Source organism: Lagenorhynchus albirostris, chromosome 2 (assembly GCF_949774975.1).
Source record: "Lagenorhynchus albirostris chromosome 2, mLagAlb1.1, whole genome shotgun sequence".
NCBI lineage: Eukaryota > Metazoa > Chordata > Mammalia > Artiodactyla > Delphinidae > Lagenorhynchus > Lagenorhynchus albirostris.
This window is the reverse complement of record NC_083096.1, coordinates 39842014-39858831: the sequence shown is the minus strand read 5'-3', so window position 1 is coordinate 39858831 and position 16818 is coordinate 39842014. Positions and strand designations below refer to the sequence as shown.

The 16818-nt window shown below is 43.1% G+C and overlaps 1 protein-coding gene across 3 annotated transcripts; it reads left to right on the top strand.

Annotated features, from left to right (window-relative positions):
* The first annotated feature begins 2284 nt into the window (after positions 1-2284).
* NEK2 (NIMA related kinase 2) lies at positions 2285-13929 on the top strand. Of its 3 annotated transcripts, none has more exons than XM_060142120.1 (8): positions 2285-2437; positions 3619-3836; positions 4106-4346; positions 6426-6508; positions 7249-7375; positions 8422-8641; positions 10067-10192; positions 12971-13929. In XM_060142120.1, the coding sequence occupies exons 1-8, from the start codon at positions 2342-2344 to the stop codon at positions 13195-13197; spliced, it is 1338 nt and encodes a 445-aa protein (XP_059998103.1). In that variant the 5' UTR covers positions 2285-2341; the 3' UTR covers positions 13198-13929. The 3 variants fall into 3 exon arrangements, with proteins under 3 accessions (XP_059998103.1, XP_059998105.1, XP_059998104.1); XM_060142121.1 differs by lacking the exon at positions 2285-2437 and adding an exon at positions 2521-2586; XM_060142122.1 differs by lacking the exon at positions 10067-10192.
* Positions 13930-16818: the final 2889 nt, after the last annotated feature.

The window sequence follows — 16818 nt, the reverse complement described above, 5'->3', positions numbered from 1 at the left end:
TTTCTCAGCGTCTAGGCTGTCCTGCCCCTCACTCCCACCCAATGATATGGGCTAACTTTGGCATGTTTTTAGGGTTTGTCATGCCATACCCATGTCACTCTTTACCATCTCTGTCTCTTTCTAATGAACACTCAGCATATTAATTCCTATCATTATATCTGGCACATAAAAAGTGCTCAATAAATATTTGCTGAATGAACATATGTGCCTAGGAGCCACTCTCCATACTCTTGGGATGGCTCTTTACCCAGTATTTAGTCTCTGCCACAGGGCTGGAGGCTATCGAAACGTGAGTACTTGAGGGCTCATCCAAATTCTTACATGATTATTAATAAGCTGCTTTCTCATATTTTCATTTAACAAAGAGTTTTTGCATGCCTGTTTTATTACAGGGCTTATGCTAGCTACAAGGAATTTGAAGTTGAGCCACTGTGAGATCCATATAAACAAATAATGATAAATAACAAGTTAAGGTGGACTTATGTACAAAGTGGTTTATGAACGCTATAGATGGAGGAATTGCTTGTTCTAGGATGCTAGGAAAGGCTTTCCAGAGTACAGGAGAGAAAGTTGGCACTGAGTCCTGAAAGACAAGTTGTATCCTCTAGACAGACATGATCAGGGGTAGGGGAGTGGATAAGGGAGTGGGATGGACAGTATTCCAGACAAATGGAGTAACAGGTGCAAAGGTGGTGGTGGTAGGAGGGAACTGAGAAAGTGTGCCGGGTTTGGGGAATTGGGGCAAAGCATCAGAGCATAAGAATGGCCAGAGAGAAGGTGCAGGGTTGGATTTGAGGTGGGCCAGCGAAAGAGCTCCAGGGATGTCAATCTTTAAGAGGTACTAAAATAAAAAAATATAAAGCCAATTAACTGAGCCACTTGTGGCTCCTTACATAACTTTTGAAAACTAAACTGGTTCCATTCCCTTGAGGTAAGACAGTGCCCTTGAACGTTACTTTAAAAATCTCCTGGCTGGCAATTCCAATTATGTTATATTCAGTGCAGGTGATAAATTCCTTATTTTTAACATAAAGAGGTTTGTAATTCTTATTAATAGGAAATCAAGTTACTTTCAATCCCATGCTGATCAGATATTTAAAGAAAATTGACCTATTTATGCATTGCCAAATTATTAGCCTTCTTGTAAAGTACTCCTCCACCTTTGGATGGAGGTCTCCAGGTCCCCTCTCCCAGGTAAAAGTGGGACTGTTCCATCTGGCTGGGCGAGCTGAAAGTGTTTGTCTCTGTGCATGCCCAGAAAAGGCTGCATTCAATGAAGTATTGTCAATCAACTATGTGCTTGGCACCCCTTATAACCTATTTGGTAGTCTTTTCTAATAAAAAAAAGAAATTTGTAGGAGTCTTAAAGGTAAACCTCTCTCTGCCTTAGAGCCACCATATTCTCCTGGGTATTCCAAAACATCAGGGACTTCCATATTGCACCCTGAGGTTTTGTACACATCCTCTGCATGTTAAACAGGCCTCTAAGTTTGGTGTTCAAAGATATAGTCTCTCTATGAGGACTACATCCTAAAGTCATGTGTGAACTTTAAATCATTACTATGAGTATCCACTGTTTTTGCATTTATTCTTCTCTTCCTGGATGTTGGAACTAAGCAAATACTATAACCTTCCAGTGCTTTCATTTCCTCATCGGAAATAACGCCAATTCCTGCTTTATTACTTTACAATACATGTAAAGTGCTTGTCCCGCAAGCACTGTACACAGTCCCGCAGCACTGTCAGCACTTATTCGCGTACCCTTCAGGGAGAGACAGTCCTTTTCATCTCTGTACTCAGTTCTCACCCAGACTTTAGCGTGACCCTGCCCCGGGCTCAGGGTACAGGAACCTGAGAGAGGAGGGCGCGTACAGAGAATGGGTTGTGTGAGAGGTCAGAGTGCAAAGGCAGCTGGTTGAGGCAGTGAGCAGAAAAGTCTGAAGAGAGGTCTCTGGACTTCGGTTGCCTTAGCGACCTCAGCCAGAGGAACAGGGTGGCGGGGAACCGCCTGGCACTGCGGCTTTCTGTGCCCGGCCCTCTCTTTGGCTTTAGCTCCGCCCCTTTCTCCCGAGACGTCGGAAGCAGACGCCGACACCGACGCCGACGCGGTTGCCTAGCGATACACTTTTCCCAAGATGCCCAGGGTGTTGTGTTCTTCTTAGCCAATCAGAGAGGCGAAGCGGCCTTACCGCAGGCCAATAGACTGCGAGGCGGGGGCCCGCGACGGTTAAACTGGGCTGGAGGCCGGGGCGGCCTGGCGCTGTGGCTTGAGGTCTCCGACTCGGTGGCTGCATATCCGCCACGGTGGTGCGACGTTCAGGTGTCCTGCGCGGGTCTGGCTATGCCGACACGGGCGGAGGACTACGAGGTGTTGTACACCATTGGCACGGGCTCCTACGGCCGCTGCCAGAAGATCCGGAGGAAGAGCGATGGCAAGGTGAGCGCGGGCTTGGTGCCTGTCTCCGCCCCCGCCGCGGTTGTGCAAACTGCGGGGGGCGCGCCCTCTGCCGCCGAAGGGAAGCGAGGGGCCTGGGGATGTGCGTCTGGAAGGCAGGGTGCTCAGAAGAGTTAGCCATCTCCCCTCAGGTCTGTGTCGGTCCTGGGTCTCTCAAGGGATGGGAAACTGTGTCCCTTTTTCCTTTTTTTTTTAATTTTTCATTTGTGAATCTGTCCTTAATCTTTAAATAAAATTAATAGAATGTGCCAAATAGAATATTGTCAAATACATAACACCGCTTTGCTATTTACATGAGATTGCGCATTTTTATATATTTATGTTATATGTATATATATTTTTTCCATCTTTTTTCCTTTCCCTTCCATTTTCTTCCTTTTTCCCAATTTGACCAGCTAAGGGCCTTCAGTTGGTGACAGCTAGCTGACTCCTGAGCTGTTTTTTTTTTTTTGCGGTACGCGGGCCTCTCACTGTTGTGGCCTCTCCCGTCGCGGAGCACAGGCTCCGGACGCTCAGGCTCAGCGGCCATGGCTCACGGGCCCAGCCGCTCCGCGGCATGTGGGATCCTCCCAGACTGGGGTACGAACCCGTGTCCCCTGCATCGGCAGGCGGACTCCCAACCACTGCGCCACCAGGGAAGCCCTCCTGAGCTGTTTTTAGAGAAGAAGAGCCCTCTCGGTCATGACCATCAGCACCTCGAACTTTCATGTCTTGTAGTCAGAATTCATTTAAAATACCCATTATTTGGATTGTTGGATTCAGATTTCCCAAGGTGTGTAGGTAGACTTTACACAAAGAAACAATGGAGAGGAAATTGGCTCTGACGGAAGGACCTTTACTAAGTTCTCTTACCTTGGAAATCTTGACTTGGAATGTTCGAGGACTTTGACTACCTCTGCCCCAGCTTTGACCAGCTTTGACTAAGCAACGGAGGTTAGGGGGTTGGGGGAGGTCTGATGTACCTCATCACTGTCTGTTGCATCATTTACTGCTGAAAAATTAGGGGAAGATTATGGAAGTAAACTCAGGGGTCCTTAGGTTCATTGAACTACATTAGATGATGTCACTGTATGATCTACTTACTAGAGAAGTAATTTTTAAAAGTTTTTAAAAAGGTTTTGAGTATAATGAGTTTATTTGTACATTGGAAATTTTTATTTCAGATCTTAGTTTGGAAGGAACTGGACTATGGCTCCATGACAGAAGCTGAGAAACACATGCTTGTTTCTGAAGTAAATTTACTTCGTGAGCTGAAGCATCCAAATATCGTCCGATACTATGATAGAATTATTGACCGAACCAACACAACACTGTACATTGTAATGGAATATTGTGAAGGAGGGGACCTGGCTAGTGCAATTACAAAGGGGACCAAGGAAAGGTAAAATCTCTTAAATGGGCCTAGTTTTGCTTCTGTTAAGCATCCTGTGTTAGGATCAGGGACAGAGTACTTAGTAACGCGGAAGAGTCTTCTGGTGTTTGTTTGGTGGGTCCACGGTACTTTAGAAAATCCCTGGTACGTCAGCACCCATATTTCATATCAATTTATTTCCCTATGTGTACACTTTGAAAACTAGATAATTCACATCATCCCATCTTTGTTATGGTTTTATTCAGAAGTTATAGGCTATATAACTGCTTTGATTTCAGACAATACTTGGATGAAGAGTTTGTTCTTCGAGTGATGACTCAGTTGACTCTGGCCCTAAAGGAATGTCACAGACGAAGTGATGGTGGTCATACTGTGCTGCATCGGGATCTGAAACCAGCCAATGTTTTCCTGGATGGCAAGCAAAACGTTAAGCTTGGAGACTTTGGGTTAGCTAGGATATTAAACCACGATACGAGCTTTGCAAAAACATTTGTTGGCACACCTTATTATATGTCTCCTGTAAGTATTTCAGAATTTAGATGCTTTTTAAACATCTTAATGCTAAACACTCAACTTTTTGTTTGTTTAGTAATATCCAATAGCCAAGAATTAACAATACTGTTTTATTTTAAATTTATATTTTTCCAAATGGACCACCAGACCATTAAGTTCCTGTATTAGCAATATAAATCAAGCTTTCGTTGAATGACTACCAAGTGCTAAGCTCTGGGATCACAAAGATGAGATAGGTTTTGTCTCTGCCCTCAAGAGCAGCACTTCCCAAAGTGCCGTAGGTCCTGGACACCAGCTGGAACTCATCTGGGGTGATCGTTTAAAATGCACAGTCCTGAGCCCCAAATCCAGAGAATTTGGATCTCTGGACAGGTCTTTGCACTCATCTTCTTTTTTCTTTGTTTGTCCTCCACCACTTTTTATTTTGGACTTTGTACCTTCTAGGTGATTCTTGTGCATGGAGATTCAGGGCCCAGAAGGCTCACTCACTTCTGACAACATATTTTTGCAGTGTTAACTTTTTGTACTTATTCTTTTTTTATTGCCTTTTCCTACAGTGCAGCTGCGAGTCCACCCATTTACCTGTTTCATCAGTTGCTGAATATTTTGTTTCCAAAATGTCTCACCATTCTAAAGAGCACTGCTATGCATGTCTTTGTATGAATTATTCTTTCTTCCTTTTTGGTTATTTCCTTGGTGTTTAGCTCTCGAAATGACATTTCTGGGTCAAAGGGTATGAACTGTTTATGGCTCTCTAGTACTTTTGAAAAGCTTGAATCAATAAGTGATAGCACCAATGTGTTGTATATGAGAGATGAGCAGATAAAGATGGAGAGAGATTTATTTTTTTAGCTGTTCACAAACATTTTCAGGATTTTCTCAGTCTTTTTTAGTTATGTTAACTAATCTGACTATAGTATAAAACGTTGTAAATTAGTGATTTTTTTTTTTTTTTTGGCGGTACGTGGGCCTCTTACTGCCATGGCCTCTCCCGTTGCGGAGCACAGGCTCCGGACGTGCAGGCTCAGCAGCCATGGCTTACGGGCCCAGCCGCTCCGCAGCATGTGGGATCCTCCCGGACCGGGGCACGAACCTGCGTCCCCTGCATTGGCAGGCGGACTCTCAACCACTGTGCCACCAGGGAAGCCCAGTGATTTTGTTTTTGACTCAGATTAGACGTGGCCAGAGCAGTGTCGTTTTCTCACTGGATCAGATTCCAAATAGAAAGCCTTTGATATAAAGGAAAATTATCCAGAGGTGGTTCTTGGAAAAATTGAAACCTGCACAATTCTTTTGTTCCTGTTCCCCCCGCCCTTGTAAATAGATCAGTTTAGCCTTCCCTATGGGATTGTCAGGAAGTGGTACCAGACTCCCCTGTTGGACTTTAAATTACTAAGAAGACTTCTGAAGATTTCAGTACAGTACTTGCCTCTGTGCCCTCTGTTGAGAATAAGAGCCGTGGTGGACTGCTGTTACTGTACGTGTGGAAGAAAGGCAAACAATTAAAATAGGAAGTGAGAATATTACTTACTACTGTGGTATATAAGTGGACTAAGGGAAAAATATATAAATGAATGATTCAATTAGCCATTTATGTCTATATTCATTTAAATGTGGGCTAGATGTTACTCTAGAATTTTCTGTGGTTCTTTTAAAATGGAGTTTCTAGATTATGAATTCTTTGAGGGTAGAGGGTAGAGCTATCTCATGTTCACCTTTAACTTGCCAGTGCCTTGCCTGTAGTAACATAATAAATATTTGCGAATGAAAAATAAGTGAATGAATTATATATGACAAAATATATTAGGATAAGATCATTGCCTTTTTTCCATTATAAATTTGAATATAAAGTATAAAGTACCATCTTTTTGTTGTTATGATACAAGATCTAATCAGCCTTTTGTATTTGAAATTTTTGTTATAGATATAAAATATTTATAATAAAATTTGTTCCCTTCTTTTCCTTGAGTGAATATTACCAAACTTTAAGGTTCCATTTTTGTCCCGGGACTAATTTTATAAGTTTTAAAACAAAATGAACTTTAAACTCCTATTTTCTTACCTTTTTTCTTTTCCCCCCTTAAGGAACAAATGAATCACATGTCCTACAATGAGAAGTCAGATATCTGGTCACTAGGTTGCTTGCTGTATGAACTGTGTGCATTAATGTAAGTACAATGAAGACAGATTTTTAGTCTGAGGTTTACACTTAGATTTGTCACCTTTCACCAGATTCAGCTTTTTGAGCATCCATGCACATTCAAGTCTGAAAGAATCATACCATGGGTTAAAATTAAGGTAGATGGACAGGTTAAAAAAAATTATTTATAAATTAGTAATATAATCCCTGAGGCTGGATCTAGACTTGTTCAAGCTTCTAACCTGGTTAGATGTTTCTCTGTTAGACTGAGCTTAGCTCAAGGGGAGAGCATATAGGTCAAGCCTGTGGAAGAAATGAAATAAAGATCTAGAGAAGCAGTCTAGGGTTTGGACAGGAAAGAGTTCTGATTCTTTCCCTTTTTTCTTTCTGTTTTTTCCCTTCTAAAGTATTCTGTAGAGCAGTGGTTCTCAACCAGCGAAGGGGAATTTTGCCCCCCAGTTTTGCCTCCCATGGGACATTTGACAATGTCTGGAGACATTTTAGTTGTCACAACTAGGGATAGCTACTGGCATCTAATGGACAGAGGTCAGTGATGCTGCAAAACATACTAAACAATGCACAGGACAGTCCCCATAACAGAATCATATGGCTCCAAATGTCAGTAGTGCCAAGGTTGGGAAACTTAGCTACAGAAGAAGATCCTAGAAGTAGAAGCATAAATACAAACTGGGCCTTAAACTCTGCTTTTGGTTTGCTTCTTCTTATATATTTTCATTTTTACATTTAAAAAAAAATTTTTTTCCCCAGGCCTCCATTTACAGCTTTCAACCAGAAAGAACTAGCTGGGAAGATCAGAGAAGGCAAATTCAGGCGAATTCCATATCGTTACTCTGATGAATTAAATGACATTATTACAAGGATGTTAAATTTAAAGGTAAAGTTTATAAGATGATATACTGTATGTTTCCATCTCTCAGCTAAGTTTTGCAGTGTATGCTCTCGTGGAGCAATGAGTCTAAAGAAACATTAAATATATTTCTTTAGCTAAATCTACTGTTACCACGAGTGAAAACATGTATCCTTGGCACATTGCAGGCCTGCCTTCTGTGCTTTCTTTGTGTCTCCTCCCACTCTGCCATGCTAACAGATGGTTGGTAGCAAGGAGAGATTGCAATAAGGATCCAAATCCTCAGTTCCCCTTGTCCTTGCCTACCTCAAAGTGGCAGGTGGTACAGGAAGGGGCCAGGAATAATACCTTATTACTCTGCCTCTAGCTCTTAGAGATTAGAGATCATTAGAGATGGGAATCGTGGGGGAGGGCTGACTAAAAAGAGTAGAGGGGAAATAAAGAGATTATGTAGAAAAAAATCTGGCAGTGGGATGGGGAGGGAGATGTCCTAGGGATCGGGCTGTGTAAGAATAGAGTTAAATGCTGTGGGAGTTCAAAGAGAAGGAAGGATGCAGGTGAAGTAACAGGATTGAAGGTCGGTGAGAGAGCACCCTGCTTAATGTAGTTTGGAGATGCAAGGGCAGTACGTGCCCTGAAACAGACCGACCCTAGCAACGCTACCCAGCACAGCACAGGGATTGAGCCTTCTTAGGTTAAAAGGGGAAAAAAGGTAAGTTAAAATGTGCATTACTTTGTGGACCCAGAACCTCATGAGTTAAAGCCACCAGTGAACTTATTTTTCAGGTGTTTAAGACCCATGTGTGTGTGTTGGGGCGGGGGGAATGGGCAAAATGGGCGAAGGGGGTCAGTTGCATGGTGATGGATGGTAACTGAACTTGTGGTGGTGATCACTCTGTAGTATATACAGATGTTGAACTATAGTGCTGCGCAAGTAAAAAAAAAAAAAAACCATCTGTAAAGGAGTCCTTTCTTTTGCCTTGGAAATATATGCTGTTTTAAATGTCACTGCTCTTTCAGGATGAGTAGTCCATTATGTAGTGTGCCTGTAACACCGAATATTTTTTTCCCAGGATTACCATCGACCTTCTGTTGAAGAAATTCTTGAGAATCCTTTGATAGCAGACTTGGTTGCAGAAGAGCAAAGGAGAAATCCTGAGAGAAGAGGGCGGCGATTAGGAGAACCAGGAAAGTTGCAGGACTCCAGCCCTGTACTGAGTGAGCTGAAACTGAAGGAAATACAGTTACAGGAGCGGGAGCGAGCCCTCAGAGCAAGGGAAGAAAACCTGGAGCGTAAGTCTGAGTGGGGGTGAAGCACAGAGAGCTCCAGGAAGCTTATTCTAATGTATGTGAAAATCTATCTGAACAGAGGATCTCATGTCTGTGTTCTATTAGAACGTTTTTATAAATACTTGCGAAACCAAGATATGCACATCAAGCTTGCTGCACCTTCATGTTGAGCCTCTTTCTCTGAGATCAGCTGTTGTCGTCACATTGTTGGGCCGTAACTGTGACAGCCCAGCCCTGGGCTGTAGAGTCACTCTTTTCTTTATCTTTCTTAATATATGGACCCTGAGGTTTCCCATTGTAAAGAAGGTCTTAGAATTTGCCAGCGCTTCTCCCTTCTGATACGCTGCTCCAACACAGCCCGGGTCTGAAATCCTACAGTGTGTAAGACTAGATGTATTTGGGCAGTTCCACAGAGCATGTGGGTACAAGATACTTAAATACTCTGATGGGTATTGACGGACTGGGTGCTAATGAGTTTTTGATGTTGAAACTCTGTCTACTCCACTAAAGTGAGAGCTGCTACCCAGGTTTTAGGATTCTGCAAGGCAGCAGCAGCAGTGCAGCTCTGCATTTTGACATCGAGGGATGAGACGGGCTGCGACTGTCTCCTTCCCCCCTCATGGCTCACCCAATCTCGCTTCTGCAGCTCAATGCCGATGCAGACTTCATAAGTGTTTTTCTATTTAAACGTACTTACAAAGCATCTAAATGCGTTTGTTAATGTTTTACTTCCTAATGATAATTGTCTAGTACTGTGAGATACGCTGTCTGTGGGAGGCACAGCCTGTGCTTACCTGGAAAATCTTTGTCTCTTCTGTCAAAAGAATTCTTTAAAAAAAAAAAAAACCCACAAAAAAGAAACAACCAAAAACTTTTCATTAAAACTTTCCCCAGTGTTTTGTAATTTCACAAAGCAGCTGAAATCTGAACTCTCTGAATGCTGGGCCATGAATAAATAATAGCCTTTGTTAGTACCACCTAACTGAGCTGTGGTTTTTTCCCTTCTATTTGGGTGCTGTCATTCACCCAGAGGGAGAAGGGTTTGTACCACAGCCGGGTAACGCCCGGAAAATGAACTGTTGCCCCTTCTCCGTGGAGAGCAGGGATGGCAGTAGCTCTTTGTTTTCCCCCATGAGTTATTCCCACAAATCACAACCCTTTGGTTGTGAAGCTGACTTTGTCCTTGTGCTTAAGCCAGTCCTTAGGAGAAAACCTAAGACAACAAACAACATACTAACCACACAGCATTATGAAACGGGAACAGTCCGGTTGGCTGGAGTATACAGTAGGAAACCCTTCACAAAACATGACTCATCAGAGGTCAGGCTGTTAGCCTTAGCGATAAGGAAAAGCGGTAAGATTACCAAATGTGAACTGTTTATGCCACTTGTTAATTTCTTTCTTTCTCGTTCCATTCCCTTCTTAAAGAGAAGGAACGTGAGCTTTGTGTTCGTGAGAGACTGGCAGAGAACAAGCTGGCCAGAGCAGAAAGTCTGTTGAGGAATTACAGCCTGCTGAAGGACCAGAAGTTCCTGTCTCTGGCGGGTGGTCCAGGTATGAGAACCAGCTCAGAGAACAGAAGTTGGTGCCACAAATGAGGAAACGGGCACCAGCGTTGCCCCGAAGGTGGCTTTGGCAGCCCTTTAAATTTCCAGAGTCTTGAATTTTATGATGGAGTGAATTGAATATATGCATTTCAGTGGAGATAAAAATTGTGTTTTAGCAATGACTGACTTAACTGTGATCAGAGACATGAGGCAATGAGTCAGGGTGATTTCATCTTCGGTTTTATTTGCTTTATCAAACTGTGTTCAGTATTTGATATTTATTTTTAAAAACTAGGTCATTTTATAGAAATGCTGTGCCTTTCAGATTTTTCTCTGGGTATATTTTCAAAACTCTACATTTCTCTCCATTTTCAAGTGAAAATCCTAGCATTTTACTATTACCACACGACCAACTCATATTTGCCACATCTTTCATAGAAAGTATGGCTTAAAAGGTGTGATAAGCCAGCTGTAGAATAGGCCATTACTTTTGGATCTTTGCTAAGACCCGTTCCAATTGAAACGTGTATGCCAAAGTGTGACTGCTTAATACCTGCGTATGCTCTGTAATAAGTGAGGGAAACAAATGAAACCAGTGATGGAAGTAAATCTCTTTTTTCTCAATATTGCTATCTACCATTTCAGTGTTTTTATAATATTTATTTCAGCTTCTCTTAGATTCCACACTGCCATCCATAAAGATAAACTAGACTTAGATCATGATTACTGTGATAGAGTGAGGAGGAATTTTTATCTGGGTAAGCGTCATGCATCAAGCCCGTTGCCGAGAACTATATGGAAGGTCCTGTTGGGGATGGCGCTCCCAGTTAAAGAGTTTATTTACATCTTGCCCTGAGAGTCTTTGAGCAAAGGGTGAGAAGAGCTGGCAAAGGATGATGTGTTTCACTTCGTAGGACACGTAGGTAGAAGAATCTACCGGTATGCGAATCATGGCAAAGACTTAAAATGAGCTGTGGGAATGGTGTCCAATGTGGGTAGGAGGTGTTTTAAAGTACTGAGCATGTCAGAGCCCTAAGAAAAGCAACAAAGCGGTGGGGAGGGGGTGCCCTTGTGAACTCAAGACAGTTGGAAATATCCTCTCCCCATCCTTGGGCTATAAAATTCAGACATGAGGAAAACAAATAAATTGAGATCATCACAGTAAGCAACAGCATCTTTTTAAAAGCTCTCCTTAGTCTATTTAATGAAATACTAATTCTTTTTTTAAACACTTTCTTATAAAACTGTCTTATTAGTAGGATTTACAGTTTACACTGTCTGTTTACAAATGTATAGGTGTTTGTGGTAATAAAGGTGGATCTATTTGAAACAATGGAGTTGAGGCCTAAAAGCAATCTCCTAAAATGCTTTGCAGAGAAGCCGTGTATGAAATAGGAAGTTGGGACAGTCAGAGGGCAGCCTGCTCCTCCCTCAGGGCGTCTCCATTTCTTTGGACTGGAACGTTCATCTCTAGCTAGTCACGTGACTTCTTACTTCCTCACTCTCATCAGGTCTCTGCTCAGAAGTCACCTTATTATGCAGCTTCATCACTGCCAACACCCCCAGCACCTCTGTCTCCCTCTCTCCGTGTTCATTTCCTTCACAGCACATACCATCCTCAAATATTCCTCTTATGGGCTTGTTTATTTGTTTATGGTCTATCTCCTCCTACCACAATAGGGCCTTTGGTCCACAACGACCCATACAGTGAGCTCAGTAAATATTTGAACGTATTTCCTTTAAATGAACTCAAAGGAAAAACAAAAAGGTTTTAGAATTCAAACCTTCAAGTCCCCGACCCCCAGATAGTTGTCAGTTCCTAATAGTGTAGCCACTGTAAGTAGATTATTATTTTTTTCATGTTAAAAGAACAGTTCCCTCACTGTTAACTCGATTTACTTTTACCATGCTGAATCTTGCTTAGGTTCTTTTTGGAAGAAGTTTCTGGTCAGTTAAGCCGCTTTAAAATGTGTTCTTAAGTATTTAGCCAAAACTGTAGGTGCTCGCTGTGAAGACGAGCTTCTGCTTCCGTACTTTTCTGGAAGTAATGTGTTCTAGGTAGAATGACACTTGCTTTCAAGCATAGAGATAAATAACATTGGTTTCCAGAAGTTTTATATTGTGGCCCATAATCCTCAGTGCATTTAACCTTAAGAGGAATGTTGATTGTGAGAGAATAAAACATAGGTTCCTTGATTTTTGGCTACAGATTAAAAGGCTGATTGATTTCTGCCAACCTCATGCCCCTAACCTGTTAAAAAAGAGACAACAGATCCAAAATGGAGTCACTGGTCACCAAATGTCACCAAATCAGGACTTAATACCTAACTTACTGGCAGTTTCAGCCTCTCTCAGGAATGGAATCTTAAACCAGTTAATCTGGAATTACCTGGTCAGCACTAGTGAGGTCATCTGCCTGATAGACCCCTGCTGTCCCCTAAAGGACGGTGACCTTGCCACAGACAATCCCCCCTTTGCTGGTGTAACTTCCTGGTCCTGCCCCCTTCCACCTATAAAAGCCTTTCCTTTTGTACAGCTCCTTAGAACTCCTTTCTGTCTTCTGGATGGGATGCTGCCCGATTTATGAATCGTTGAATAAAGCCAGTAAGACCCTTAATGTTTGCTCAGTTGAATTTTGTTTAACACTCCTATCCCAGAGAGAATAAACAGGTACCCAGATTTCACATGCAAACTGACAATAAATATTTTGGTAAGTTTGATAAGTATGGAGGAGTTCATCTCCTGTTCATGAAACTCAAAAACCTTTTTCTTTTTTTTTCTAAAGAACTTTTTGATCTTACATCCTCGATAACGAAGAAGAAAGTTCATTTCAGTGGGGAGAGTAAGGAGAATGTCATGAGGAGTGAGAATTCTGAGAATCAGCTCACCTTCAAATCCAAGTGCAAGGACCTGAAAAAAAGGCTTCATGCTGCTCAGCTTCGCGCTCAAGCCCTGTCAGACATTGAGAAAACTTACCAACTGAAAAGCAGGCAGATCCTGGGCATGCGCTAGCCTGACCCAGAGACACAGACCTGTGTACAGTGTTTAATGTTGCCAGCCCTTTCACGATGGGTATTCTACTGCTGTAGCCTGTATACTTGGTTCTGCGAGCCGTGTCTTTTCTGTAGTAAGCAGGGTGGTTTGGTATTACTCTTGCTGTTTTTCTGCAAGAATTGTACCAATGGGGCTTCCCTGGTGGCGCAGTGGTTGAGAGTCCACCTGCTGATGCAGGGGACGCGGGTTCATGCCCCGGTCCGGGAAGATCCCACGGCTGGGCCCGTGAGCCATGGCCGCTAAGCCTGCGCATCCGGAGCCTGTGCTCCACAGCAGGAGAGGCCACAACACTGAGAGGCCCGCGTACTGCAAAAAAAAAAAAAAAAAGGTATTGTAAAGAACGCTTCATAGAAAGAAGAACGCTTTCTTGGCCAGTTGGGTTTTTAATCCTGTGTGTGATTACTACTGGAACATGACATGTTATATTCTATATGTTGGGGTGGGGAAATAATATTAGAAAAAGATATTTACCCAGGAGCAGCACTTAGAAGTTTTAAGGGACCGAAGTGGTGTGCTTACAATTGTCACGTCTAGAGTTAAAATTTAAGTCTGAGGCTTTAAATGTTCTTGAGCTTAGAGAAAACCTAATTGGATATAGATTGGTCACTAATACCTTGACATCTCGCTTATAAATATCCCCTTGCTCTGTAGTTTAAATCTGTCACCTTTTGTGGAAATCCATCACTATGATGTCTCCACTCTTTCTTTCCCTTTTTATCCTGTTTAACAGTATGTGAGCTGTCTGTCATTTGCCCACTCTTTTTTCACTAAATAAAAGAATTCTTTAGTTTTCCTGTATTCATGTCGCCTGTATTTGTTGATCTTAGTTGGAGGGAGTCTGTGTTTGTGATATTTAGGCATTGGAGGGTAGGGAAGAGAATGTGATGCTCGCAAGAGCTATACGGCACTTTACTGCCCATCTCATTTGTCCATCTAAGCCAGTGGTTCTTACGGGGGCAGTTTTGCCCCCCAGGGTATATTTGCAATGTCTGGAGATATTTTTAACTGTTATGATTGGAGGGAGGGTGCTACTGGCATCTCTTGGGTAGAGGCCAGAGATGCTGCTAAACATCCTATAGTGCACAGGACGGCCCTCACAACTAAATGTCAGAGTACCACTCTTGAGAATCCTGATCTCAGCTGAGACTTGTTGGAATATACCCCACCCTTGAAGGAAACTTATTTTGGTTTTGATGGATTTTTTTTTACATGTCTGACTTTTAATATGAATTAGCAGTCCTTGCTGTGCCCATCACATTTTTCATGTGATGTTTTCCTGGCAATGCTAATCCTTTTAGCTTAATGAAATAAGACCAAGTTATGAAGGGTTATAATGTCATAAATGGGAAGAAATAGCTCCTTTATTAGTTATCTTATTATAGGTTTATTACACCGTTGATAATGTAGTTCTATCAAAGATATAATATCGAAATACAATCAGAAACTGATTACCAGGCCTTTATGGTATACCCACAGATTAATCCTAACAGAACCACTTTGATGTAAATGTTGAGTATAATTTACAGGGCCCAGTGCAAAATAAAAATGTGCTTCAAAAAGCAGGAAACAAGTACCATTAAAAGTACATATGGGACTTCCCTGGGGTGCAGTGGTTAAGAATCCACCTGCCAATGCAGGGGACACGGATTTGAGCCCTGGTCCGGGAAGATCCCACATGCCGCGGAGCAGCTCCGCCTGTGCGCCACAACTACTGAGCCTGTGCTCTAGAGCCCGCGAGCCACAACTACTGAGCCTGTGTGCTACAACTGCTGAAGCCCACGCGCCTAGAGCCCATGCTGCGCAACAAGAGAAGCCACTGCAATGAGAAGCCCGTGCACCACAACGAAGAGTAGCCCCCGCTCTCTGCAACTAGAGAAAGCCCGCGCGCAGCAACGAAGACCCAACACAGCCAAAAATAAATAAAGTTTATAAATAAATAGATAAAAGTAAAGGTATATATAAAGCCTTGTCCTTTCTTCCAAGGTCCCTCTGCTTATTGTGGTGTTGTTTGCTATTTAATTTTATAAGTAAAGAGAATTTGAAATTTTAAATTATTAGCATGAACTTTACTATTCATCTTTTATGTAGTGTGATGCCAGTTTTAAATGCAAGTAGCAGCACATTTAGCTCATCTGTGGGATCACTGAAATTATGTAATTCATATTTTGTGACTCAAGCTGGCCAGAAGAGACACACACACACATGCCTGTGACAGGTGCCTGGGGACGCGTGACTCTGGCACCTGCCTTACACACTGCTGGTTTGGACAAGTGGAGCCCACAGCCTCCACTGCAGCAGATAGGTCCCCCCAAGGATCTTACACCTCCAAGCTGGGACTTTCTTTGTACCTTGATCGAGGTGCCTGGATCGCCCCTGCCAAGATAAGGCCTCTAGCTGGCTGCCCACCAGCCATGCTCTGGGGCTGCCAGCCCAGGACGGGGGAAAGGCATTGGGAGGCAGCTGCCGCCAACCCTTTTCCGGAGAAACTTCTGGGCACCCTTGCCCTGCCCATGCTGAGGCCCCTCTGGGAACAGAGTGTGGGAGGCTGGGTGGGGCTCGGTGCCCCAGAGGCAGGAGGCGGGACCATGTGAGCTGAGGCCCTGAGCCCATACCTGCACCCCTGCCCCACTGGACTGGACTTACAAAACACGAATTCAGCAACACATGATGAATTTCAAGACTGCAAGCACAGAGCATTAGACTCCAGGTGGACCCTTCTGAATGCCAGCTCCTACATGTGAGGCCTATGTGACTACACTGGACCCACACTCGTGAAACCAGTCCTTTCTTTAGGAAACTCCTTTCCTACCTTAGGAAATGAGGTTCCTTTCCAGTTTTAATCCTGTGGCATGCAGAGCTTCTCTAGTTTCCCCTATCTCAGACTCCACCTTTACTTTCATTCCTTCCTTCAATCAACCAACCAACAATTACTGAGCACCTACTACAGCTAGGCACTGTTTAAGGTGCTGAAGGTACAGCAGCGAAGAAAGGCTAAAATCCCTGCCCTCGGGGAGGTGCCGTTCAAATGGGGCAAGATAGTAAACAAAGAAGACACAAGTAGGGGGAGTCAGTGCTGAGTGCCACTGAGAGGAATGAAGCATGAAAGGGGCGGAGGATTGGGCGGGTGCAATTTTAGAAGAGATGGTCATTAGTGTTGAAGTGGGGTGGAGGAGAAAAGGAAAAGGGAGGTTTGAGTGGGGTATGTGGTCGGGGAAGAGATATCAGTAGGGGAGGGGAAAGTCAAACACGACTGGGAGATGTGATAGGGCAGGACTTGAAAGCGAGCAGAAGCTTGGAAACTGAGGAGTGATGTTTTTATTTGCTTATGCATCTCCACCCCTAAAGCTCGGAACATCTGAGGGTATTTGGGCAATGATGATCATAATCTAAGAAGAGGATTTCTTTGACGGGGGAGCCGGGAGAGTCCTCCCAAATGATGCTTCTTCAGTATCACTTTCTAAGATATTTCTAAGGTGCATTGCATGACATCAACACCATACTTACCATTACAGTCTTTTATTGTTTAAACAATAATGAATTTCACCAAGCACAGCCTGCTCGTAGGCATTTGAAAAAGGG

What these genes read in the sequence shown, in the direction of transcription:
- NEK2 (XM_060142120.1), top strand. Translation starts at nt 2,342, where the DNA reads ATGCCGACACGGGCGGAGGACTACGAGGTGTTGTACACCATTGGCACG. An exon ending in GGAGGAAGAGCGATGGCAAG is followed by an intron (nt 2,438 to 3,618) that starts GTGAGCGCGGGC and finishes TTTTTATTTCAG; the next exon opens with ATCTTAGTTTGGAAGGAACT. An exon ending in AAGGGAAGAAAACCTGGAGC is followed by an intron (nt 8,642 to 10,066) that starts GTAAGTCTGAGT and finishes CCCTTCTTAAAG; the next exon opens with AGAAGGAACGTGAGCTTTGT.